The sequence below is a fragment of the Nelusetta ayraudi genome, unplaced genomic scaffold (genome assembly GCF_046127955.1).
Source record: "Nelusetta ayraudi isolate G7.1 ecotype Tasmania unplaced genomic scaffold, CSIRO-AGI_Nayr_v1 ptg000102l, whole genome shotgun sequence".
NCBI lineage: Eukaryota > Metazoa > Chordata > Actinopteri > Tetraodontiformes > Monacanthidae > Nelusetta > Nelusetta ayraudi.
The window spans coordinates 324,891-349,778 of record NW_027466152.1 but is presented as its reverse complement, the minus strand read 5'-3'; the positions used below and the strand labels follow the sequence as shown (position 1 = coordinate 349,778).

General features: G+C 45.4%; 3 protein-coding genes across 4 annotated transcripts; 1 reads left to right on the top strand and 2 right to left on the bottom strand.

Moving 5' to 3' along the window:
- Positions 1–45: 45 nt before the first annotated feature.
- On the top strand, positions 46–10,917 carry parp14rs1 (poly(ADP-ribose) polymerase family member 14-related sequence 1). Of its 2 annotated transcripts, XM_076048482.1 has the most exons (18): positions 46–287; positions 458–549; positions 1,587–1,617; positions 2,341–2,502; positions 3,000–3,269; positions 3,613–3,837; positions 3,958–6,206; positions 6,408–6,647; positions 6,786–7,007; positions 7,246–7,306; positions 7,500–7,658; positions 7,782–7,844; positions 8,208–8,384; positions 8,644–8,871; positions 8,963–9,562; positions 9,776–9,906; positions 9,996–10,170; positions 10,246–10,917. In XM_076048482.1, exons 1-18 carry the CDS (start codon positions 113–115, stop codon positions 10,521–10,523), a joined length of 5,538 nt encoding a protein of 1,845 aa, XP_075904597.1. In that variant the 5' UTR covers positions 46–112; the 3' UTR covers positions 10,524–10,917. The 2 variants fall into 2 exon arrangements, with proteins under 2 accessions (XP_075904597.1, XP_075904598.1); XM_076048483.1 differs by lacking the exon at positions 2,341–2,502.
- Positions 10,918–11,036: 119 nt separating this feature from the next.
- On the bottom strand, positions 11,037–13,254 carry LOC142903043 (uncharacterized). The gene has a single exon (XM_076048468.1). It carries the CDS (start codon positions 13,252–13,254, stop codon positions 11,719–11,721), a length of 1,536 nt encoding a protein of 511 aa, XP_075904583.1. The 3' UTR covers positions 11,037–11,718.
- Positions 13,255–13,472: 218 nt separating this feature from the next.
- esyt3 (extended synaptotagmin-like protein 3) lies at positions 13,473–24,195 on the bottom strand. The gene is made up of 23 exons (XM_076048487.1): positions 23,683–24,195; positions 21,854–21,895; positions 21,177–21,311; positions 20,939–21,015; positions 20,784–20,853; positions 20,618–20,707; positions 20,475–20,530; positions 20,255–20,375; positions 19,938–20,114; positions 19,599–19,681; positions 19,336–19,384; positions 19,058–19,147; positions 18,913–18,975; positions 18,735–18,791; positions 17,152–17,223; positions 16,980–17,066; positions 16,436–16,585; positions 15,497–15,870; positions 15,177–15,275; positions 14,862–14,993; positions 14,660–14,765; positions 14,477–14,526; positions 13,473–13,997 (listed from the first exon to the last, which is right to left on the bottom strand). The coding sequence occupies exons 1-23, from the start codon at positions 24,028–24,030 to the stop codon at positions 13,958–13,960; spliced, it is 2,568 nt and encodes an 855-aa protein (XP_075904602.1). The 5' UTR covers positions 24,031–24,195; the 3' UTR covers positions 13,473–13,957.
- Positions 24,196–24,888: the final 693 nt, after the last annotated feature.

Here is a 24,888-nt window from a genome sequence, read left to right as displayed (position 1 = left end):
TGGGCGCAGGGCAGTCCCTACGAAGCTGTGCCGCGCCCCGCCGTCTCCGACCCGGTTTCGGCGGAAAGCAAAAGTGAAAGTGTTGCACTCGCACGGACCGACAGTCGCAGCCATGGCCGGCAGGCACGAGTTCGCGCTGCTCGCCGAGTTCGAGGAAAACGACGTCCCGAGGCTGAGAAACACCCTGACCAAATACTTCCAGAGCAAAAAGTCCTGCGGGGGCGAATGCGAGGTGGACCACGACAGCGGCAGCGGGAAGGCCGTGGTCCGCTTCCGAAAGCAGGAAGGTAAGAGACGACGGTGGGGGGGCAGCGGACGTGACTTTCTCAAGTCCGTCACTCGGGTCTTTCTTTATCCCCATCAGCGGTTAAGAGGTTACAAATCAGCCGGCCACCCTGCCGATCCTTCCAAAAATGTGTCCCGGTCCGACTCGTTTCCGGGTTATTTATCGTTCCAGACCAGAGGAGAGTTCTGGCGAAGGAGTCTCACCAGATCGTAACGGATAAAGTGGCCTTGAAGATCACTGTGCGACCTTTGACAGTTGGCCAGGTGAGTGTCCACACTTACAGGCCTCGACGAGCAACAACAAAAAAACACACTTTTGTCGACAGGCCCAGCGGCTTGGGTTGCTTTCTCTTTATCCGCCGAGCTTCTCTGTCGGAACGACATCCGGAGTGAGTGTCAGTAGGAACCACACACTCGGACTGTCGACAGAGGGACTTGCTTTAGCACTAACAGGGTTTTCCTGAAACTGTGCTCAACTCTTCAGGACAAGGAGAAAGAATTGTTTGTCACTCTCGTAAAAATGGCCTTTTTATTTTATTTTATATATGCCATCTATTAAGATGTATGTTTATACATGGACACGCCCTCTTGTACTGTACTAACGAACGTTTGTGCTGTCTCATTGTTGCTTTTATCCTCCACATTTTCAACATTTCCTCAGTTGCACAGTCTCAAGAACAGTAAAGTCCCCTTAAACCGCTTCTCCCTGTCGCCATTGGTGCGATCTTGCCTGTTTTGCTGCCCGAGGAGTTGTGCAATCATAACTACCAAACACCACTAGAGACCAAAAAAAAAACAAATTATAAATCAAACCATCATCAAACCCACAAAACTTTCTCTGAAAAATAATAAATAAATGGTAAAGGAGTCAAGAAAGCAAAAGTAGTCAAGATTCTTTTTTTTTTTTTTTTTTAAATCAAAACTATCAGTGCAGTTTTATTGTCCTATGATCCAGGCCCAACACCCAGTTTTGTCGCCGCTGACTCGGTTGCTGTTTTACTTGCCGGCAATGCACTTTGGAGCAATTGAACTTTTTGATAAACATGTCAATAAAACACTTATTCTGTTCCTTATTGCCACTTACTATCTTTGTTATTGCAAAGAGAATGAGATTCCAAAGTACAACCTGAAGGGAATGATTTAGAGCAACGTCGGGCCACAAACGTGGTGCATGGCCTATACGTGGCCAGTGTGCCTGTGTAGGCCATGTGAATGTAATCATACTACTGCACCAAAAAATAAATAAATGAGGGGGAAAAAAGACCAAAGTGTTTTAAATCACTTTTCTTCAATCCATACAGGAAGCTCCGGCTGAAAAACCCACCACCAAGTGTAAGTATGGACAAGAAAAGAATGCAAATTTGAGAAACACTAATTATTACACTACGTTACACACACACACACACACACACACACACACACACACACACACACACACACACACACACACCATTTCATTCAGTGGGTCATTTCACAAAATATGAATGTTTTGCAACTGTGGGCTTGTTTAGGGAAGTGGCTTTGGTCTGAAATCTGTGGGCCATTGCAACCAACATAAACACCACAATTTTTTTCAGTTGTAGTTCCACATTAAACTTTACAGGTGGTTTACAGGTTACAAATGGTAACAAGTGGGCAGAAAAAGACAGCTGTGAAGGGGAAATAATTTGCTTGCCATGAGCATTAATATAGATACCGTTGTAATTAAAGGCTAATACATGCTAATATATATATATATATATATATATATATATATATATGTGTGTGTGTGTGTATATATATATGTATATATATATATATATATATATATATATATATATATATATATATATATATATATATATATATGTATAATGTATGTATATTTGTTTCCCAGACCCATCTCATGTCATGAGCACTGTACTGTTAATGCTGCTAAAGCTACAACAGTTAGCATGGCCGTATATTTTGTACCTCAGCAAAGTCAGTTAAATTTTTCCTTTAAGATTGTAATGTTTTGATCTTGGTAACAATCTTTTTTATTAGCAAAATTATCTTGTATGTATGCTTTGCAAGACTATTACAGTATGAAGAGGACAGCAGAGCAGAACTGCAGAATACAGGATTTCATCTCCTGTAAGAAATCTAAAGTGTCAGGGCAAGAACAGGGCCAGAGCAGCAGTCAAGATGAGAGCCAGCCTGTTAAAGAGGTGCTGGAACCTTCAGCTGTATGCATGGGTAGGTCAAATCCTGATAGTCCAAACGTTTCCTCATGTTTCAACTTATATATTATTATATATTTCAATTATACAACTGAGGAATAACACAATCAGAGAGTGTAGCCCAGTTTTTTCAACACTACTTGTGTGAAATGCTTAAATATGACAATTCAACACCCTATGAATTCAGCTGTGTCTGAAACATCCGTGTTGGGTATGTGTTTGTGTGTGCATACTTCACGCCACGTGTGTGTAGGATTGTTTTTAAATGTTTTAATATTTCAAATCCTCCTTTTTTGTACATTTCTGGAATTACAATAATAATAATAATAATAACAATAATAATAATAATAATAATAATAATAATAATAATAATAATAATAATAACAATAATAATAATAATAATAATAATAATAATAATAATAATAATAATAATAAACACTTTATAGTGCCAAAGACATCCAATCAAATCTTTTTTTTTACTCCATAAACAAAACCTTTCCCCCCCATTAACAGCAGGTGTTGTCGTTGAGAGCAAGCAACAGCCACGGACCGATGGAAGTGCGTGTGCAGCGGTGAGAGATGTCGCTGGTGAAACCGCAGATGAAGGGGCCCACTCCGCTTCAGCTGTATTGGGGAAAATTCCAGCGACCATGAACTTTGAGTTTCTGGAGATGCTCATTGAGAACATTTTAGACTCCAGCTCTTCATCTGCCACTCGAGCCTTCACGCTAGAACTCCTTCCCGATACCTCCTCGGCTGTGGTGACCTTTCAGAGTGAACAAGGTAAGGGACCTTTTATGCATCAAGTGGCACATAAGCAAGGGAGCCTCTTTATGTATGTGCTCTTCTTACTCTTGCGGGATCACATCACACAGTGCCCTCCTAAGACAGCTTGTAGGATTAGCTACAGAGGACGATAAACTAGTTTTCAATAACTAGTGTAATCATACAACCCAAGGCTGTCTGTGTTGGTAGTGTTGCTGTTTTCTACTCAGACAGTCAGAAGGTGTACACACGAGGCAGTGTCTGCAGTTACAAAACATCACCCTTTGATGTCCTGGATTCTACAAATGACCGTACGCTTCTGTTCTAGGCCCCGAGTAACTTTACCTTCTGTCGTTTGCAGAATGTGCAGATTTTGTGACAAGATGCCCCCAAAACAACATGTTCAAGAAGAAGCAGCTGTTAGTTCAGCCTCTGGAGCTCACACAGCAAGTCCTCATTGAAGACGTTCAAGAGCTGAACGAAGACTACATCTACCTGTACGTTGAAAACGCAGGCGTGGAGGTAGAAAAGTGTTTGTTTTCTGAAGACAACCAATCTGCTATCCTGACACTTAAAGATCACAAAGGTAAAGGTTTATTTTGTGAATGTGCAAATAAAATTATGATTATCAGACAGGGCACTGCAAAATCCTTACTTTTCTATGTTAGAATGTATAAAGTAATGTTGTTACGTTTCCCCCCCAAAGCTGTTCAGAAGATTGTAAAGCAGAAGCTTCGCATTAAAGAAGAGGAATTCAGATTGTTCCCCTTTTATCAATCTTTGGGAACAGCCTTGTATGGCAAAGAGAAGCATTCTCCCAAACTTCCAGCTGCAATCAGTGAACACGTTGAAAATGGTGTCTGGTCATTCCTAAATCACAATCAACCAGCAGAAGACGCTATTCACAGTCACATGGCAAAACACTTCTGCAACGTGAACTTAAAGGAACAGAATGTGCGCTTGAGCCCTGTCGCCTCGCTACTCCAGCAGAAAGATGCCAAAGTCATGGTGAAACAGTGGAGAGAAATGGTGAAGTCAGAATTTGCAAAGTATTTGTCCAACTTCAAATCTGTGAAACTTCAACTCGATTCGGAGTCCTGGGACGATACTGAGAAGACAATTAGACGGAATGTTCAGACAAAGAATGTGGTTGTGGTGCCCGATAAAGCCGGTGGCCACCTAGTGGTGGCTGGCCATACTGATGATGTGGACAGGCTCGAGCGGAGCCTCTTTGAAACCGTAAATAAGATTACTGAAATGATGGAGAGAGAAAAGTCATGTTTAACAAAAGAGATCAAAGTGTCACAGGCAGCTTACCACGTCATGTGTCTAGATGGCTTTGAGGAGAAACTGCTTAGCGTCTACCCACACCTCAAAATGACATATCAGCCAGATAATCCAAATTTGATTGTAACTGGCTTGATGGATGAGATTTTAGAATTGAGAAAAGCTATGTGTGATCAGTTGATGGAATTACAACGGCAGAACTTTGAGGCTGATAAGCACGTACTTGACTTGTTGAAGAACAACAAACAGGAGGAGCTTACAAATGCCTTGTTTAAAGCTAGTGGGTTAAACGCAGCGTTTGAGAAAAATGAAAACACAGTGCGACTTGTTGCTCGTAACGACAGAGATCTCAAGGATGCCGTTGATCATCTGAACAGGCTGTTGATATCTGAATGTGTCGATGGTGCAGACAAAACTGTCCTGAACATGCCAGAGTGGAATCAGCTAGTGAGCCAGTTAGAGGATGCCAACGTCACGCCATTCAAGAAAATTAGAATAAGCGTGAGTGGCCAACAAGTTGTTGTGTCCGGCCTAAAGGATGAGGTTGCCAAAGTTAAATGTGAACTTGGCAAATTTTTAACACAGAATACTCCAGTCGAAAAAACTGTTGCAGTCAGGAGCAATGCCATAATTGAATATATTCAAAAGAGCGGCATGCCCTTGTTAGACAAGGTAAATGACAACGTTACAGTGTGGTGCAAGAAAGATGCTATCTGTTTAAGCGGTCGCCACAGTGCTGTGTCAGTTTGCAAGACCTTTGTTGAAAAGCAGGTGGCTTCTGTGGCTTTCCAAAGTTTTAAAGTTTCCAATCCTGGAGCAAAGAAGATCTATAAGAATGAAGAAGCTGCACATGGCTCCTCCATCCTAAAAGATACGGGCTGTGTGGTCCAACTTGTTGATGAGACCACTGCAGGCCAAGGTGGCGTGCCTGACAAAGCAGTTCCAAAACCCGTTTACCAGAATCAGACAAGCCATGGAGTGGAAATGGTGGTGTGCAAGGCAGATTTGTTCCAATACCCTGTGCATGCAGTCGTTTGCGGCACAACCGAGGACTTGAAAAATACAAGCGGCCTTGCCAAAGCACTTGTCAGTGCTGCTGGCCCTCAGCTGCAGCTTGAATGTGACCAACTGATTACCTCAGAAGGCCAGCTGAAGAGTGGAGAGTGTGTCATAATGTCTAGCGTGGGGCAACTTTGCTGCAAAAACGTTATTTTCACTGTCGCGCCGAGACTCAGTCCAGCTAATGTCAACGCTTTGGCAAAGCTCAAAATAGCTATTATCCGTAGTTTGCGGCTGGCTGAACTTCATGGATGCACGACTGTGGCCATGCCCATAATGTGCAAGAATCAAGGCGTACCTATCGAGGAATGTGCCGCCACGCTCGCCAAAGCAGTGATGGAACGCTGCAAGGGCATGTTAGATGACAGCATGTTGAAGAAGATACATTTTGTGGACAAAGACGACGACGCCATTCAGGTCATGGCAGCCGCCGTCAGAAAAGAGTTTGGAAATGACTCCGCTCCTACTTCTCAACAAGCGCCATCTGCTGGAGGCTCTCAACCTGCCCCAGTAAACCAAGCCGTGGCTTACCAGAACTGTTTAGGTCATGAACAGACCAAGGAAGGCCTAAACATCATCCTCGTGACAGGGAATATAGAGAACGCCACGGTAATTATTCAACTTATCCTCTAACAATTGCACTAACTGCAAGTGGCTGCTCTGAGGGTGGATTGTTTATGGCCGGACTGTTGAATTGAACTTGGCTGAATCTTTTCTTACTAATTGCAGAGTACATTAAGTCCTTCCACTGCCTAACAAGGCGGTTTACAAAAGAATGCAGAACTTAAACTTTTCTCTCAACATTTTCAGACGGACGTGATCGTGAACACTGTGTTTGACGATCTCGATCTGACAAGGGCAGCAGTTTCAAAAGCCATCCTTGGTGTGGCTGGACCTAACCTGCAAGAGTTTGTGACCACAGAAGCGGAAAGTAAACAAAAAATAAATGACGGCGACATCGTCATTACTGAGGGAGGCCTGTTGTACAGCCAGTTTGTCTACCATGCAGTGACACCCAACTGGGACAAAGGAAAAGGCACAGCTCAGAAGGTATGGTTAAGATATATGTTGATACTAACTTACTTCTTCCAAAGTGTTTTCAAATCGTATCAGACTTCCGAGATAGAAGTCTGAGATCCAGCTAATCCGTCTTTAAAACGTTAACTGCATTTATGTCTCGGCTTTCAGATTCTGAGTGGCATTTTTAAGGAGTGCCTGGATAATGCAGAGAAGAATAGCATGGACTCCATATCATTGCCTGCCATCGGCACTGGAAACCTGGGTTACCCCAAAGATCTTGTGGCCTCATTAATGCTGGATGAAATCTTGGCATTTAGTCAGGGGACAAAACCAGTGCATCTGAAGGAGGTGGTGATCATGCTTTTCCCAGGAGACGGAAAAACTCTGCAGGTGAAGCCGTTAAAGAAAACTCCACCACCAAGTAAACAATATATAAAACCTAAATGAGTTTATTTCACTTTAGATTTGGCAAGCTAAGCATATATTAATAGTCAGTCCAGGTGAATATTGCGGACCCAATTCATAAAAGAGTGAAAAAAAAAACCTTTCCACACATGTAGGTCTTCTATGTGTGTAGTGTTGGGGATTTCTGAGCAGTTATCCTTCAGCTGTCTCACTCTCTCTCCAGGTTTTCTGCAGTGAATTCCAGAAAAGGTTTCCCAAGGCTTCCCCCACACCAGCAAATTTGGGTAGAACATTTTGTATTTATTAGACTGTGCAAATTTCAAGTTCATTAGCACAATGTGTAGTGTGAGGTTATTGGTTTTTTATGTTTAGAAAAAATATTTGTGAAGAAATGGCTCAAACCATTCGGTAACAATTCCGTTTGTTTTACTGCACTGTTCACCACAAGATTTTTGTGTGACGCTTTCTTTTTCTCAGTGCAACACAAAGGATGCTTCTCTAAAGTTGTCTCAAGCTCAGGGCAACACGAGACCAAACTGGGAAATGTGGTTATACAGGCAGTCACAGGAGACATAACCAAGGAAACGTCTGACATTATTGTCAACTCCTCGAATGACAAATTCACCCTGAAGTCAGGTGAGCCAGTAGTTCCCACATCACGACTCTTAGCAGCTGCTACACTGTATTGTCAAAGTAAGCCAAAGTACCTCTTTATAGTGCATAACTAACTACAGTAACAATAAATTCTGTTATTTGTAGGAGTGTCTGAAGCCATTTTGGAGGCAGCTGGCCAGGCTGTCGAAGATGAATGCAAAACACTTGGTAAAAAGATGTTCACACCCATTTTCAATAATATTCTGATATCTACGATGTTATATGATATGTTAAACACAATCAGCAACAAAATACAATAAACATAATAATTATAAGAATTAGGGCTGGCGAAATTAACGCGTTAATAACGCGTTAACTCAAACTCAAAAAGTATGCCATTGATTGTGAGTTAACTCAGGACAATAATGTGATTAATCGCGATTAAAAAAACTTAATTGACTGACAGCCCTAGTAAAAATATCAAATAAAGTTTTGAATCAATATTTCTTCAAATAATTCTTCAGATAATTCTCTCAAAGTTGGTTTTTGATTGCTTGATTAAAAATGTATTGTTGAAAATTATATTATTAGGCAACCAGCCCAATGACGGCATCATCATGACGCAGCCAGGAAACCTCCAGTGCAAGAACATCATTCACGTAGTTATACAATCAGATGCCGACAAAATCAAGAGCACTGTTAAAAAGGTGCTGCAAATGTGTATAACACACTCGCACTCTTCCATCTCATTTCCCGCCATTGGCACAGGTGAGCTTTGTTTACTATCCGCAGGTAAATATACTGTGTGTATTATCAATTTTGTTTCATGACTACTTTATCAGCTGGAAACTGTCCTCAGCCCCAGTTTCTCCACCACACATTGAGCGCTCATGTATGAATGGCCCCATTTGAAACCAATGGCTGTCACTTCCCTTTCGATTCCTGCAATTTACAGTTGTATTTTCCACTTGGTGCGTTTCTTCATTGCAGCAGGTCTGATTTTAGCCTCTGTGCTTTATCATCTCAGGCCAAGGAAAGGTACAGGTGAAGCAGGTGGCTGATGCAATGCTGGATGCTGTGATCGAAGTGGTGAACCAAAACAGCTCCTCTACCCTGCAGTCTATCCGCATCGTTATTTTCCAGTTGCCGATGCTCAAGGACTTCTACGACAGCATGCAGGAAAGACACGTCACCGGTTCTAAACCAACCACCTGGTTGCAGAGCTTTGGCAACCAAGTGTTGCATGGCATAAAAGGTGAAGTACATGAAAAGGGAAATGTACGCTTCAAATTCCTATGTGCTTTGCATGTTTAATGTCTTCACACTTTTTGTGTTTACTGTCTTAGCAATGTTTGCCAGCGGTGCTGACAAGCCAAAGAAAGTTGAGAACCACGTCATCGAGACTCTGAATGCAGATCCTGCTTGTTTCCACATCTGTGGGGAGTCGCAGGCAAAAGTAAACTTGGCCAAGAAGAAACTCCAAGACCTGATCAGTGATCAATACCACTCTCATGACATTCCGGACAATGCGATCCAGAGCCTCTCTAAAGAGGACTGCCAGAGCATTGCTGCCATCCAGAGGCGTTTGGGGATCAGCATAAGCACCAAAAACATTCAGGAACAATTGGTGCTTGTCATCTGTGGACACAGGGCTCACGTGTTTGAGGCCTGCACTGAAATCAATGCGATTCTGCGAAAGGCCAAGGAGAAGAGGGATGCTGAGCTTGCAGGACTAATGGCAGCCTGGCAGTACCAGAGCCACGGGTCTAAATTTAAGAATTTTAATCCAGATACCACCTACAGGCTTGAGCAAGCACTGAAAAACCAGGATTCCCAAGTCAAAGTCACTATTGAGGGCAAACAGTACATAGTTCAGATGCCACAAGGACCTGCCACTGACAACCAGGGAGGGACTTTGGAGATCAACCGCATTGATTTGACAGAAGGTATTCTACTGGTGTCGTCTGATTGGTCACAACGTTTGTTAAAACTGCTTAAACCCACTCAGGACAATCCTGGAAACAAAGAACGTCACTGCTGAGTTTCAAAAAGTGTTTTTCACGACTGCTATTGTTACCTGATCTTTGCCTGAGATGCAACTACTTGTGATGTAATGAACAAAGAAGTAATCATGAAATACTTATTTTTCATTTTACCAGGCCTGCCACACCACTGGGATACTATGTCAGGAGACACCACATGTGTTTCCATCACCCTCAATGCTGGAACACAAGAGTACTCAAAAATCCAAAAGCTGTTTGGACAATCATGCGCAAAAACCATAATAAAGGTAGACTACGGTTTCATCAGCCTGCGAGCAAGACGGGTGTTTTTTTTCTCTCGAAACCTCAAACGGTATCACTTTTTCCATCCTTCCAGATTGAGCGCATCCAGAACAAAAACTTGTGGAAGAGCTTTGAGATTAAGAAAGGTGAAATGGATAAAAGAAACGGTCACACGAACAATGACAAGCAACTCTTCCATGGCACAAATGAGGAAACTATTCCCATTATCAACGAACGTGGTTTTAACAGGAGTTACGCTGGCAAGAATGGTGAGTAGCTCAGATGGAACACAGTTACAATTCTTCAAGACTTGATGACCTATTGTTATTTCTTTTATTTTTTAGCTGCTTGTTATGGCAATGGTTCATACTTTGCGGTCAAGGCCAGCTATTCTGCGCAGGACACCTACGCCAAGCCTAACCCAAATGGGGAGAAGTTCGTGTACGTTTGTCGTGTGCTGTCTGGAGAATTTGCCCTCGGAAAGCAAGGCATGGTTGAGCCACCAATTAAGGCTTCCACCTTACTTTTTGACAGTGTCGTAGACAACATGACAAAACCAAGCATGTTTGTCATCTTTCACGATGCCAACGCGTACCCTGAATACCTCATTACATTCAAGTGAGCTATTTCCTAATAAGATGAACAACTGCAACAGTAGTATCTAGTAACAATCTCACCACTTCCTGAATGGTGGACTGGACTTGATTCCTATGCATTTACCTTCTTGTTATACCTATACTAACATTTGCTTGCTATTCAATGATGGTTAGATATACCACTAATTAATGTCTACAAATAAAAAAGTTATATTTGTGATTTTGCTCAAAGTTTCTGATCAACCTATTGGAATGTAGGTGATACATTTGTTTTGCCTGTCAACACTGGGAAATCAGCTTACCTTGCAGTTCATTTCTCCTGTGTGATTCATTAGCTACCAAAGGATCAGGATGGAAATTTGAATTACATTGACAAATTCTCACTCTGTTTGGATGGAAATAAAGGCTTGGAGAACTCAATGTTTGTCAATGTCTCTGTTTTGGTTTGATTTGGTTCACCCTTGACCTGATGCTCACATGCTCAAATGACAAAATGTGTAGTGTAAATTTCACTACTGACAGTAGAGGTTTTTGGAATTTCTGGCGATATCTCAAACCTTGATATCCTGATTATTTTTTTTTTACCCGTAATGACACAAAACCCAACAAACACAAATGACGCTAACACCAGCTTGTTCACATAAAATGAATCTGCAGTTTGCAACATGTTAATGCAGCCAGCAATAGTTGCAGGTCACATTTGTCACATTGCTGAATCATAATATGATACATTTGTTGTCACTGAGACTGTGACAGTCAATGCCACATTTTAAAATCAGGGACAAAAGCATCTTGTCTTCAACATTAAAACTGAGTATATTACGACCACTAATATCTATGGCTTGAGTCACAGCCACCATTCAACATTCATCAATCGCTAAAGCTAGTCAAAAGTGCAACGGCGATGCAGAAAAACCATTAAGTGACAGCTTTTGTGGATTGGCTGTTCTTTCAATGCAGAGGATTAGTATTCATCAGTCAGTACATCCCTGAGTACAGCTTGTGGCTTCTTTGGTTCTATATTTTACCCGCAGTTGCTTAAATCAAAGTCCTTTCATTTCTCGCACTTTGTCATGCATAAAGGAAGCTAAGCAAAATTCTTTGGCTGCTAAAAACACTTTACGCGGGAGGGTTGCAACACGGATGAGCAATATGGCAAGAGCAGAAATTCGACAATCACGCCATGACAATAATATAACGCATCTGACGTTGCCGTGGCAGCTACGAATCATCCGTGTGACTGTGCGGCCTTTCTTCTGCGCCGTGATTGGCCACTTGGCTCAGTTCGAGACATTTTAAATCAAGCAAAGATCGCAGACTCTGTGGAATGAGCTTCGTTGCCTTTTGAAGCAGCTTGGTTTTCTCCTTCAGGTCTTTTTTCAGCTGCTGCACCTTGTGCATCTCTTCGTTGAGCGCCTGGATGTACTCAAACTCCTTCTGCTTGAACGTGTCCGAGGCCTCTGCGAACCTTCTCTCCCACCTCCTGATGATGCCGCCGTTGGCCCTGTCAATGTTTGACGCGTGCTGAAGCTTCTTCCAAAGACAATCCATGTTAAATTTATACGCCGTCTCCGTGGTCTCGCCAATCTGCACCTTCTTCTCGTCCTGAATGTATTGCTTCCTAAGATCGAGGACTCTCTGCTTGAGCTGACTGGGCTCGTTGATCACAGACATGCATGTCTGCAGGTCCTCCTTGAAGCGCAGCAGGTAGGTCTGCTGCCGCTCCACCCTTTCCCGGAGACCGTCGGATTCCGCTTCGCTGGCCCTCACTTGACGCTCCAAGTGTTGGAGTTTTTCAATCAGGAACTCATTGTGGCCCACAAACTCGTAGAGCGCCTTCTGCGTACTCTCCGTCTTGTACTCCCCCTGTAGGTTCTTCTCCTCCAAACACTTGACCTTCTCCATCGCCAGCTTCATTTGAACGTTTCCGATGGCCGTCTTCTCCTGTTCCATCTCCAGGCGGTCCACCACGTCGTTCTTCTCCTTCTTTAAACTTGTTATCTCCTTGTTTTTGTTTTTGATGAGCTTGCACTTCTCGTCAATGGTGGACTTCAGGCTGTCAACGATGGGGAGGAGACTCTTCAGTTCCTCCAGCTTTGTAATTTGTTTCTGCAAGGCAAACAACTCATTTTCGTAGCCGACTTTCTCCATGTCAGTGGAACATTTGATTTCATTCTTCTCCCTGAGATGCCGGAGTCTCTGCTCTCTCTTCTCTTCCTCTTCGTTCTGGAGGTAGTTATTTATTTTCTCAACGACCACGTTGTGCCTGTCCTTCAGGTCGTGAAAGTCCCTGCCGAGCGACTTGAGCACGTGCTTGAGTTTGTCAGCCATCTCCTCGTGCTGCTTTGCCACTTGCTGCATGTTGATGATGTCCGCCTGCATGCTCAGCTTTATTTTCTCGTTCTCGTCTCTCAGGTCTGCCAACTTTTTCTCAGCGCTTTTCTTATAAACGCCAAATTCTTCCGTGAGAGCCGAGTATCTGTCACTCAGGACGTCAATGTTCCTGTCGGACGTCCGCACACGGATTTTTTCTTCCTTTAAATCGTTCTCCAAGGTTTCAATTTTGCCTTTGAGCTCGTCCTCCTTATCTGTGTGGGCTTGCACCTCGGCCTGAAGGGCCGCAATTTTGTCATGCAAGAGGTTCTCTGTGTTGTTGTGCTTGATTGAGTCCTTGATCGAGATATGTCTGTCCTTCTCAAACCGCTTCTCAGTTTCGGAGAGCTTCCACTGCAGGTATTTAACGGATCTCTTCTCCATCACTGCAACCACACCCTCAATATCGTGGCTCAGCAAAAACAGAGTTTTGTGAACTGAGGCCAAACGCTCAGTTATGCGTCCGAGTGGAGCCGGGAAATGGGAACAAACATCCAACTGGGAGTTTAACACACCAGCAGAGAGTGACCGGGTTATCATTGCTGATACTTTGCTGCTTTTATCTTTGATCTCAACATCAAAGGAGAAAAAAAATACATACATAGTGATGTCATCCTTTAATAAAATATAGACGCATATTTATACATGACACAAGTATTTACAGGTAAACACACACAAAGGATCCCATTTGGCCCAAGTCAACACTAAACCCTAAAAGAAACCCAGACGACACTCTGTAAAGTATAAACATCAGCTTGTTGAGATAAATTACTCTGTGCAATACGCAACATTCACACGTTGTTTGTTAAATTTCTGAAAATAGTACATCTACCATTGCTAAAACCGTGACATCGATGCCACATTGTAAAATCAGGTTTGCATATATTTGGCCGCTTGGCCAAATGTACATATTTTATTTTTTTTTTAATCATGGGGAAGGATTTCTGCACCTCAGTGTTCAGAACTTGAGCAGATGTTTGGTTTGTAACATCGCTGAGGCATAACTGGAACAGAAACTTTCCTCAGCCCTTTTTCAGGACAGCGTTGTTGACGAGCTCTTCTCCGGACAGAAATGGAGCTCCGCCCGCTAGGTGAATTTCTTCAGCCCAGGCAACGTGAGCTCAAACCTGAAACAGAAAAAAAAAGCTAATCATCATCAACATTAAGCACATTGGAATGAACTTTGGGTTTTAGGATTTGTCAATCTGAAGCTGTTCCAATAAAGCACAGAAAGGATCAAACTGCTTGTAGAAAAACAAAAATCCTCATTTCTCACTGGACAAACATCAGTTGGCTATCTTCAATGAATCTAATCAATCTATGCATCCAGCACACCAAACCTTGTGCTCGTCAGCTGCTTTAAGCGCCCTTTCATTTCCTGTAAGCTGCTGTTTGAGGCACGCCCCTCATTTAACAAGGGGTTACCATGTAACCCTTGTTACATAAGTAGCCCTTTTACCCTTGAAAACCCTTGTTACCAAGAGTTACAAGAGTAACCCTTGTTGTCTAAAGGGTACACAAGGTTCAGCACCCGACGTCGGGCTCTGAATGCATCTACGGCATCTTTAATGACCATTGTTCTCAATGATAAAACAAATGACTGTACCACTGTGTGATGCCTTTGGCAAGATCCACCTCCGAGAAGTCGATCATTACCTGTGGAAGAGAAAAGTCAATCACTGTGGAGTAGGTGTTAATGCTAACAGCCGCAGGCCACAAAACGCTTGCTTCACGAAACATTGAGTTGAAGTCAATTCAAAAGGCTCACACCACACAAATCGTCACCCACCATGCCAATGTCTTTCCTCTCCCTGGTGTAGAACATCTTGTTGTTTTTCACAGCCACGTCCAACTTCCTGGTTTGCACCTCCTCCAGCGGCACGTCAAACTCAAACCTAGCGCACAGGAAGCAGAGGCAGATGGTCAAAAGACGGCTGCAGGGACTCAGGGTCTCAAGCACTGCGACTGTGGGCTGAGGCCCGTCGTCTCACTTGTCGTTGAAGATGGGGTTGACCGTCCTCTTCTTCACGTGGGTCTTCTTCCGGTGCCTCCAGGTCTGGTCGGGCAGCAGGTACAGGCGGACGTACGAGTCTGAGCCATTTTCGTTGCATGGGAACAAGTTCCTGCGAGCGGAAAAGCAAAAAAATGACACGTCGCACTTCAGAAGTGGAAGTTTCTCCTCCAGGTTGGAGTTAACAATCATTCACACCAAGGACAAACACACAAAGTGTTTAAGCTGGAATAAAGTAATGTTTTCACACAACAATGCTGGCACACACACTGCGAGGCTGGGAGTTTCAATTCACCTGCAGGCATCAACAAGGACAATGAGCTTTTTCCTCAGGGTGGCGTAACGGACTGTCAGATGGATCTCCCCGAATGACCCCTGATGGTTCCTGATGGCCCTGCGGCGATTAAAAAACAACACAGCAAAGGTAACTCAGATGCTTTTACTTACTCCACCTGAGAGTTTTATGTTACTGCACCACAGAGACGGGGACTTGGAGGTGGCTGGCAGAGAGAAGCAGGAGATCTGCAAGCATTAACTTGGCTCCACACAGGTTGCTTGACATCCTGCTTAACATTTCAGTCTCTCTAGGTATATTTAAGCGAGAGGAGGACTTACTCCGGATACTGCGCCCCCTCTGAGAGGTCGAAGCGGGACGAGGCGATGGAGTTCTCCGACAGCAGACTGTGCGAGTCGAATCGCCGCATGTTTGCCGTGGAGGGAGCCAAGCGGCCGTTCTCGCCGGCCACGAAGGAGCCTCTGCGCTGGGCTGGATGCTCTCCGCCGTAGCCGTTGTAGGAATCGACAGCCCAAGGCGCGGCCGAGGCCTGGGCGCTGGCGGCGGGGCTGGAAGAAGCAGTCGGAGCGGCGAGGACGGGGACGGAGGGGGCGGAGCTTCCGCCTTTGGCCTCCGGGATGCTCTGCGGTCCTGGCTTGTGTTGCGGCGGAGGTTGGAGGACGATCTTTGGCGGAGGCTTCTCCAAAGTGAGAATCTAGAGCGGGGGGGGAGACACACCTCAATGCTGACACCAGTAGCTGCGTTTCCAGTACAATTTCTCACAAAATAAAAGCGGTATTTTTTTTAAAATGTCAACAAAGTACAATTGCGACTTGCAGGTGTTCCCATTGAATGGTGTGCAGCGCATTAACTGTAATTCTCATCAAATCTCGTGTTGCGGGACGTAATTTCTCATTACGTTTGCTTCTGTTTGTTTGCTGTCCATTTTTCTCTTTGATCACTTGTAAAAATAAATCTCCTCCTCCGTCCAATCGCAACGCGCCATTTTCACTGGCCAGTGAACTGGTCACGTGACGTGAAAGTGTTTCCATGACACTTTTGCGATATTCCTCTCTATGGATACGCGTGAAAAAACCACCTCAAGAGAGGCAAAACCGTTCAGCCACGGTGGAGAGGTTTTTCCAGGTTTAGTTGTGTCCAGCAGCAGTTTTTTTATTGCCATATTTAGGTTTTTGTGCAATTCAGGACGGGGCGGCCTTCTCGTAACTGCAGGGTGGCTGGGACATGCATGAGCAAACAGTGCTGCGCTGTGTACACACCCTGAGAGTGGCCTTCAGCTTGATCTGGCTGTTGGCCCCCGAGCGCTCCAGCAGGAAGCGCTGGTCCATGCTCATGTTGGAGGTGTTGAGGAGGCGACTGAGCGGCAGGTTGAAAACGCCAAGCTGAGCCTTCTTCTCGTGCTCTTTGACCTGCAGTGAAAAGAAGCAAGACAAAGAACAATAAAGTTCTTCTGCAGGCCAAAGAGGAGCAGAGGTCCCACATTATGCCAATGTTAAATTCCCATACGTTAAACATTGACAAGATCATTTTGTGAACAGTGCTTGCTAAACTGCACGGTTCTGAAAACACTTTGTGACATCACAAAGGGCTCTCGCACATTTCTTTCCAGGTTCGTGTTGGTAAACATCTGGAAGTTACAGCAAAGCACCACTTCCAGCAGGGAGCCCAAACGCAGCACGTAGCTAGAATTCCCTTCCAATGAATAGTTGCATAATTGTTTGAAAAAAAAATAAAATAAAAATAATAATAAATAAAAAAAAGTCTCTTGGTGTGTGTGTGTGTGATACAGGACAAAGCGCTGACCTGAATGCTGAGCTGCTGTGTTTGGACATTGTGGACAAAGAAGGTGAAGCCTTCCTCCCACGCTGGGTCTTTGGAGGCATAAACCACCTGTGGAAAACACCACGACCGTCAGGCACACGTCAAGCAACTACAGGACAAAATCACCTTGTACCGACAGGACAGACTCGCTTACCTTGCTCTTCTGAACGTCCTTATCAATGGCAAACTCCACATAAGAGTTTGGAGTGGCACTTCTCTTTGTAAGCTAAAAAAAAAAATGAAAATTGGGAGCAAAGCAAAGTGGCAGTTAGATATTTGGTTCTCTGACTTCCAGGTTCAACATCAATAATATTTTCCATTCATTCACTGACAGATTATCTGCCGTCATCCAGCAGGGACATTTGTGGCTCTCAGCTCTGTAGAAACTCCAGCACGACGTCACAACCGCACTTGGCTTATTCCACACGTTGTCACTTGCAGGTTCCAATGGGGACAAGAAAAAAAAAAAAAAAAAAAAGGTCGCCGACAGGGCAGAGCGTGACTGCAATTAGTGCCATGTTGGCTGCAAAATATTTGCGTAATTATCAACTGACACGGGAGTCACAGGCAGTGACAGGTTACACGTGGTGATTCAGAGCTTTCCCAACATTCATTTACAACAAATGTATGCACAAAGTTGCTCCACGGCCACATGTTGAACACCAACTGTGCCACTGCAGTGAAGAAATCAAAGTGCATTAAAGTCCTTCTGCTGGTTAATTCTCTCTTCTTTTGACTCACACTGACGCCTTCTCACAAAGTCACCAGCAGAGGGCGCGTACAGACAGGTAACGCCGCTGCTGCAAAGTGAGACGAGCTGAAGGCGTCATTTGATTCCTTTTGAAACTTTGGTTCAAGGTTACACTGCCAATATATTCCTGGGGCCGATTCAGCAAACAGACACAGAAGCATGTTGGTCACTAAACAAACTAACAGGCAAAGCGCGTCCCTGCGCGCCTCGTCTCGCTGGGACGCGACCCCGGTGTCGGCAGTTGTCAGCCCGGGGAGGCTGTCTGAGCGCCAGCTGCCACCGGACACGCCCACCGGACACGCCCACCGGAATGACAGGCACACACCGGGGCGACTGGAAAAACCAGCTGCTCTCAGGGAGGGGCCTCCGAGCCAGGGAAACGGCTGCGTGGCTGTCTGGAGAGTCCTGGTGAGAAGCCACCCCCCCCACCCCCCCACCTTGGCCACTCTTTGTGTGTGTGGCGGAAGAAGTGGATCAATTTTCCAGCCACTCCTTTTGTTATAGGATGAATATGGCGTCACCTTGTAATGCAGCCTTAAATTGGAGTGGCCTAGCTGGAGAGAAAAACCCAACCCCACCCTGACTGAGTTTTCTTGGCAGCAGCAGTTTAACAAGCCTGAAGCATCCACAGGAAGCTGGAGGAAGGTTCTGGTTGGCTGTCTTAGAGCTACAGACCGCTGCAGACTAAATACCACAAGTGCAGGATAATTTGCAAGTGCATTAGCAATTCAAATGTAAATCAATCAAATTTACGGTCAAAAATGATCTAATTTTTTGGGGGTCATTGAATTACTTCAAACTGTTTTGGCATCAAAAGAGATTTAAAAAAAAAAAAAAGTGCTGCAGAACAATTTACATTAGAGAATTACTTTGAATAAAATAAAATAAAACAATAAAAGATGACTAAAAGAATACGGGGACCTGGAATTGTTGACTGTCTCTAATCAGTGCAGCTGTACAACAGCCTTCAAAAGCTCCCATCTTACCCGGCCTTCCTTGGCCTTTCCGTGTTTGTGGTGCTGGCTGATCTCGCTGTGGTCTTTCTGTTGGCAAACACAACCAGAGGATCCAGGACATCAGCGTATTGAACGACAACAACAACAGCAGCAGCAGCAGCAACAGCAACAACAGCAGCAGCAGCAACAGCGACGAGCAGCGTCTCACCGGCAGGTTCGAGGCGCTGTCCAGGTACACGGCCAGCATGGCTGAAGCCAGGCCGTCGGTGGACTGACGCAGGGAGAAAGAACTTGAGTTTTGCGAGAGGAAGCGGAGAGCCAACACGTGCAACTGTGGGTGCAGGGAGAGTCACCTCTGTGGGCAGGCTGGGATCGTCCTTGAGGGAAAACCACTGTAACTTCAGGTGGACTTCACCGTGTGGGACTCCATCCAGTGGGAACCACTGCAACACAGAACAGCAGCTTCTTCACTAAACTGAATGTTGCTTTAGCAGCACGTCGCCAAATCACTTGAAGGTTGTTGTTTTGTTTTTTTTTTAACTTGATGTGCAGTAGTTTTGATATAGAAATGTGAATTATTAGTGATTTGCTACTATAACAGCACTGACACTGTGACAATTAAAAAACTTGCCTGATCCATTTCTTTGTCCCGCTTCACCTCTCCTAAATCAAGATTAAACCTACAGTGAAAATGACAAAAAAAAAAAAAAAAAATGATGACGAAACACGGCCGTCTTTCCCCATTCCACCGTCCTCAAAAATTATTTTAAGCCTCAGCATTAGCACGGGTGAAAGGCAGGGCAAAAAAACACTTCCTCTTTCAATAGACTCCAGCGAATAGCGTATGAGATGCCAGTGGAGGCGACTCAGCCGCCGCCGGACTCCCTCCTTTACCTTCCAACAAAGTCGTCTTTATCCGTGTCCTCGTCAAAAATCTCCAGCTCCATCTCCTGGCCGGGGGCTTCGTGGACGACAAACTGAGGGAGGTGAGAAGGTTTTTTTTTTTTTGTGTGTGTGTTCAGGCGGGAAGGTCAAGGTCAGTCAGAGGGCAAGAGACAAGAGGTAGGAGTTCATACAGCTGTCAGATGCTATAGATGTAGCATCAGAGGTAGCATCAGAGGTGTTACTAGAGGTATTACTAGAGGTAGCATCAGATTGTCTGATCTGAAGCTCCGGCTCTGTGAGGTCCATGCTGAAGATGACCTCACAATAACAAGAAGTACTGAGCTCTACCTCGTACACCTCGTTCCACTTGGGGTGCAAGTTCTCCTTGATAGTCTTGCTTTTCAAACTCCGGTTGCCCACTCGGACCGTCGCGTAGGGGTCCGACTTTCCTTTCACCAGGCCCATCATGTAGGTGTCCTTGGCCACCAGGTCTCTGGCCTCCAGCAGGTGGACCCTCACCAACCCCTGCAGAGTGGACAGAGAAGATAACCCAGGTGGTGAACCCCAACAACCAGTTGGTAAAGGTTCTTGTCCCCGACTCTGTCCAACCTTAAGTGACCTCTGGTGAAAATAAAAAGAATAAATAATAATGAAACTTTACGTACGCGAGGAAGAGGGAACCTCATCTGGTCCACTTTGACCTGGTCTATCAGAGGAATGCACATGCGGTTGGGCAACACCATGAGCGAGGCGATGATGTCTACGATGGTCCCTTCAGACAACGAGCTGGAAGAGAAGGGCAAGAAATAATGGAAAAAAAAAAAATGGATTCAAGCCCCTCAACAAGAATTGGACAAAACAGTTTTGTGTGGTGCAGGTGCGGACCTGAAGGCCGGGGTGTCCAGGAGGTTGGTGGCACCAGTCCAGTTGATCTCTAGCGTCTAAAAGATAATCAAACACGCAGATATGTTGTTATGAAAAGGCAATCGTGACTGATGCCAGTCTAAATCATGGATCTCAGCACTTACAGGGCGGCGGATAAAAAAGAAGGTGACTCCTCCCACCAGCGGCGCGTCACCAATGAGTGGCTCCAAAATGACCCGCATCATCCCTTCCATCTGAAAAACCCGTCGCAGATCAGTCAGCACAGAACGTGGCGCGACGGCAGCCGCTGACACAGTACCGGACGCCCACCTTAAGACCTTTGACCCCAGCAGTGATTGGCTCCTTCACCACGGCATCAATGTCCACATCGCCCTTGTAGCTGCAAGGGATCAGAGATCAGCTGGCGCAAAACACACAGCGGCCACGGCACAGACAGCGGCGAGAAGTCCGAGAAGTCCGAGAACCTTATATTCAAGTCCAGAACCACCTCCCTCTGGTCCACTTCATGCGTGTAGGCCTTCATCCCAGTGATCCTGAGCGGCTGGAGAGCGTCGGCAGAAGGAGGGTGTTTGAAAAGCGATGCAGTGACGTGCATTTGCTTTTAAAGTCATTTCACGTTTCACAATTCAAGAATTCCGAGGAATGTCTGACAACAAAACTGGACGCAAAGCGCACTACGCGCTTTTCACTACTACGACTCACTATGTGTCCAAAGTGGATCTTCTCAAAGGCAAATGTTTTGAGCGCAGGGCTGGAGAGGCGGACAGCCGGCTGGATGGTTTCCTTCAGGAACTTCTCCATGTACATTCCAAAGAAAGGCCAGGCCTGCTCCAACACCTGGACACACACACACACACACACACACACACACACACACACACACACACACACACACACACACACACACACACACACACACACACACACACACACACACACAGCGTTCAGGAAAAGCATCTGCTTTCTATTTTTCTTTCTTGGTTGAAGATCAAACCGTTGACCTTTACCCATAATGCAATCTGCTTGTCCAGCTCACAGTATAGCACCTGATCCAGCCCTCCATCTTTAAATATTAACTTTCACATGTTTTTCTTTTTTCATGTCGGCAGTAATTCAAGCTAAACTGGTCGTAAAACACTCGCGCACACTTTTCTCAGTCACAATAGCTTCCTTTGTCTCGTCTTGTGTGACAAAACACATTCCTTCCGAGGTCACCCTACCCCTATTATTATGGGATGGTCGTGCTGTGAAGGATTTCATGACCACCGTGAGGTTAACAGGGCTCGGGGTGAAGCAGACAAAAATAAAAGCCACCAGCCTGAGTTTTTGAACAGTCGAGGAACCGACAACACCGCTCCACTCCTTTGTTTGGACTGTACCTTGTTAACCCAGTCGACCTTCTCCACGTCAGGGAAGTGCACCTGGGGATTAAAGCAGATGCGTGTGAGGGCGCGAGTCCAACTTTGAATCGATTGGCTGAAAACAAGGAGGCACCGGTGACGGACACGATGGGTCAGCAGTCAGAACCACTGGAACCGCTCCACTCTGAGGTGGATTGATGTCCTTTACCCCATTTCAGACTGGGTGTTGTCATTTATGGCTTACCAAACTATCTTTGCACATCAGAACTCTGGAGCGTAATCGTGTGTGTGTGTGTGTGTGTGTGTGTGTGTGTGAGTCATCTTCCCTCACAGAACAGAGAGCACGCCGCCCAGTCCTCAACATGAACGAGTGCATTCTTTCAGCGTCGGCGAGGTGACAAGCGTTTACAAAGCAAAGGGGCGAGTGGACCCAGCTGACAAGTACGACTGCAAACACCGTCCCAAACTCACCCACAGTGTATCGGGTTATCATACGTTCAACTTTTCATTCCACACAAGCAGAAAAAAAAAGAAAAAGAGCACATTTGTTCCTCTGTTTACAGAGAACAACCGTTGAGATGTTTGGGGGGGGGGGGGGGGGGAGAGAGAGAACAAATAAAGAGCTGAAGTTGTCAGAGTCTGAGAGGGCTGCAGGTGTTGCGGTCAGCCACCTGGGGGAGCCAGCGGGTGGGTCTGCACTCACTAGCAAAGTGAATTTTGCATGAAGATGGACTATTATAAAAAATCAAACAAACCCTGTGTTGCTCTCATATTAAAGTACTACAGTAGTAGAGGTCTGTCTCGTGTCTCCCACCACTGACTGACTTTTCTCTCCCCTTTGCTCGTCTATGATGGCTTCTTAGTCATACACTCCCAGTCAGAAGTTCAGACACACCTTCCCATGCAGTGTTTTCTCTTCATCTTTACTCCTTCCTACATCGTAGATACATACTGAAGACATCAAATATATGGGCAATATAAATTAAATTGTGTAGCAAAGAAGACATTGTTAAATAACTCTAAATGTTTATATGAAAAAAATGAAATGTTTTTGAGTTATGTCACACTTTCTTGTTTACGACATAATACCATATGTTTTTTTTTGTTTTGTTTTTTTTCATTCGTTGTTTTGATCCGTTAAGTGAGAATCTATGGAAATGGTCACTAAAATGAAAGAAAAATGATAAACTGGGAAGGTGTAGCCGAACTGGAATATGAAACTGCAGAGTCAGCCCTGGTCCGTCTGGCAGGTCATGCAAATCAACTGGACCGGGGAGGCAAAGCAGTCCAGATCAGGTTCTGCACGTCTGCGCCTCTTTGTCAGAGCGCCAAAGGGAAATAATAATAATAATAATAATAATAATAAGGAGTTGGGATTGCTTGTTTTTAACACGTCTCAGGCTTCTCACTGTTGGTGTGTAGCGTCTGAGAACATCTTGTGACAAACGTTAGGAGCCATTGCACAAGGAAAGAGGGAAAGCGTGTGGCTGGGGGGGGGGGGGGGGGGGGGGTCAGAGACGTCAATCTGATCAAAGGCTTTGTATGCTGCTCCATACAACACATGATAGATGTCCCTTGTGATCATCCCCATACAAACCTTGTCCCATGTGACCAGCAGCTCTGCACGCTCTCTCCAAACACTGACCCTCTATTCATAAGATGTGTATCCAGTATATACCAGTGGTGTTGTATCTTTGCAATTGTTCGTATTGGCTACGGGACTGATCGACGCTTGACTTCTTTTGGAATAAACGTATTTCTATCGTCAAGTCAGTGTCAACGAGGACTCACTGCATGGATAAACAAAATTAGCCGTGCCGTGCCGTGCCGTGCCAGGGCGAACCTACCCAGGACGCCATCTGCAGGGCGCTCTGCAGCTCCCTGTGGACCACCTGCGTCTCGTTGTCCACCAGGTCGATGGCGCTGCCGATCCGGACGTCCTTCCACTGGCGGTTCTTCCTCCACCACGTCACCATCATCATGCAGAGCAGCACCCAGCTGACGCTGAGGCCCAGGTAGCCCGTCAGGTAGACGGGGTAGAGGAGGAACACGGCCCGGCCCAGGTACACCAGGGCCTCCATCAGGATCCGGTTGACCGCGGACGGGCTCAGCTTGTCGCCGCGGATCGACAGGCCGTCGGCGGGGGCCGCTCGCTGCGCCGCCCCGCCCAGCCGCAGCTCTCCGGCGGCTGCCATCAGGGTTCCTGCCTGGGCTGCTGGGTTCGGCCAGAACCTGGTTCTGTGGCGTCTGGAGGAGCTTTCGGTTTGACTTCCACCAGCACCGTCGGAAGCCCACGCAGGCCCGTTCGCCTTGGGCAACACCTCTAGCAGGGAGTCCAGGTGCCGCGGAGCTCTGGGAAAACTTCCGCGTCGAAACTTCCAAAAAGAAAAAAAAAAGAAAAAAAAGAGAAGGGAAATCTGGTCACACCTGCGCTCGTGGGCGGAGTCTGCGCAACGACATCAGCGGAATCCGCCGTCGGAAAAGAACACTAGGGTAGCTTAAAATTAATCATAATAATTAAGTTTTTGCTTTGTTTTTTTTGCAGTTTATTGAAACAAACAAACAAACAAACAAACAAACAAACAAACAAACAAACAACAACATTTGAAACTTTTGCCGGCCAGTTGTTACTCTTCTTAGTGAATTCAGTTTGGGCGGATGACGTAGTTGGGCACGCCCATCTAACTGCCAGCAAATCGACGATTTGCAACAGAGGATTGAAGGGTTGAGCAGTAATAATTCTGGGCCAGCTCCTGCAGGTGGAGGCGGAGTTTATGCTCCGACAACGCCTGATGACTTCCTGGTGGGAAAACTCCTTAATCCTCACGTTTGTGTTCTTCCAGCAGACAAATGTCAACGCTTGTGTGACGCCTTAATGTCTGTTAAAAGTGACTCAACCAGGTCGACTTCAACCACATCTCAACGGCTTCACTTCATTTCAGAGGAGACGATAAAACTCTTCAACACTCGTGAAATGTTATTGGGCAAATGGAGGCAGCGGAGAGAAATGAATGACCTTCTCATGTCAGCTCGATGTTTGAATGTTTCTTGTG

What these genes read in the sequence shown, in the direction of transcription:
- LOC142903043 (XM_076048468.1), bottom strand. Translation starts at nt 13,254, where the DNA reads ATGGAGAAGAGATCCGTTAAATACCTGCAGTGGAAGCTCTCCGAAACT.
- esyt3 (XM_076048487.1), bottom strand. Translation starts at nt 24,030, where the DNA reads ATGGCAGCCGCCGGAGAGCTGCGGCTGGGCGGGGCGGCGCAGCGAGCG. An exon ending in ATCCCAGCCTGCCCACAGAG is followed by an intron (nt 18,976 to 19,057) that starts GTGACTCTCCCT and finishes TCCCTGCGTCAG; the next exon opens with TCCACCGACGGCCTGGCTTC. An exon ending in GTCCTTGTTGATGCCTGCAG is followed by an intron (nt 14,994 to 15,176) that starts GTGAATTGAAAC and finishes TTCCGCTCGCAG; the next exon opens with GAACTTGTTCCCATGCAACG.
- parp14rs1 (XM_076048482.1), top strand. Translation starts at nt 113, where the DNA reads ATGGCCGGCAGGCACGAGTTCGCGCTGCTCGCCGAGTTCGAGGAAAAC. An exon ending in GAAAAGGCACAGCTCAGAAG is followed by an intron (nt 6,648 to 6,785) that starts GTATGGTTAAGA and finishes CTCGGCTTTCAG; the next exon opens with ATTCTGAGTGGCATTTTTAA. An exon ending in GAGACGGAAAAACTCTGCAG is followed by an intron (nt 7,008 to 7,245) that starts GTGAAGCCGTTA and finishes CTCTCTCTCCAG; the next exon opens with GTTTTCTGCAGTGAATTCCA.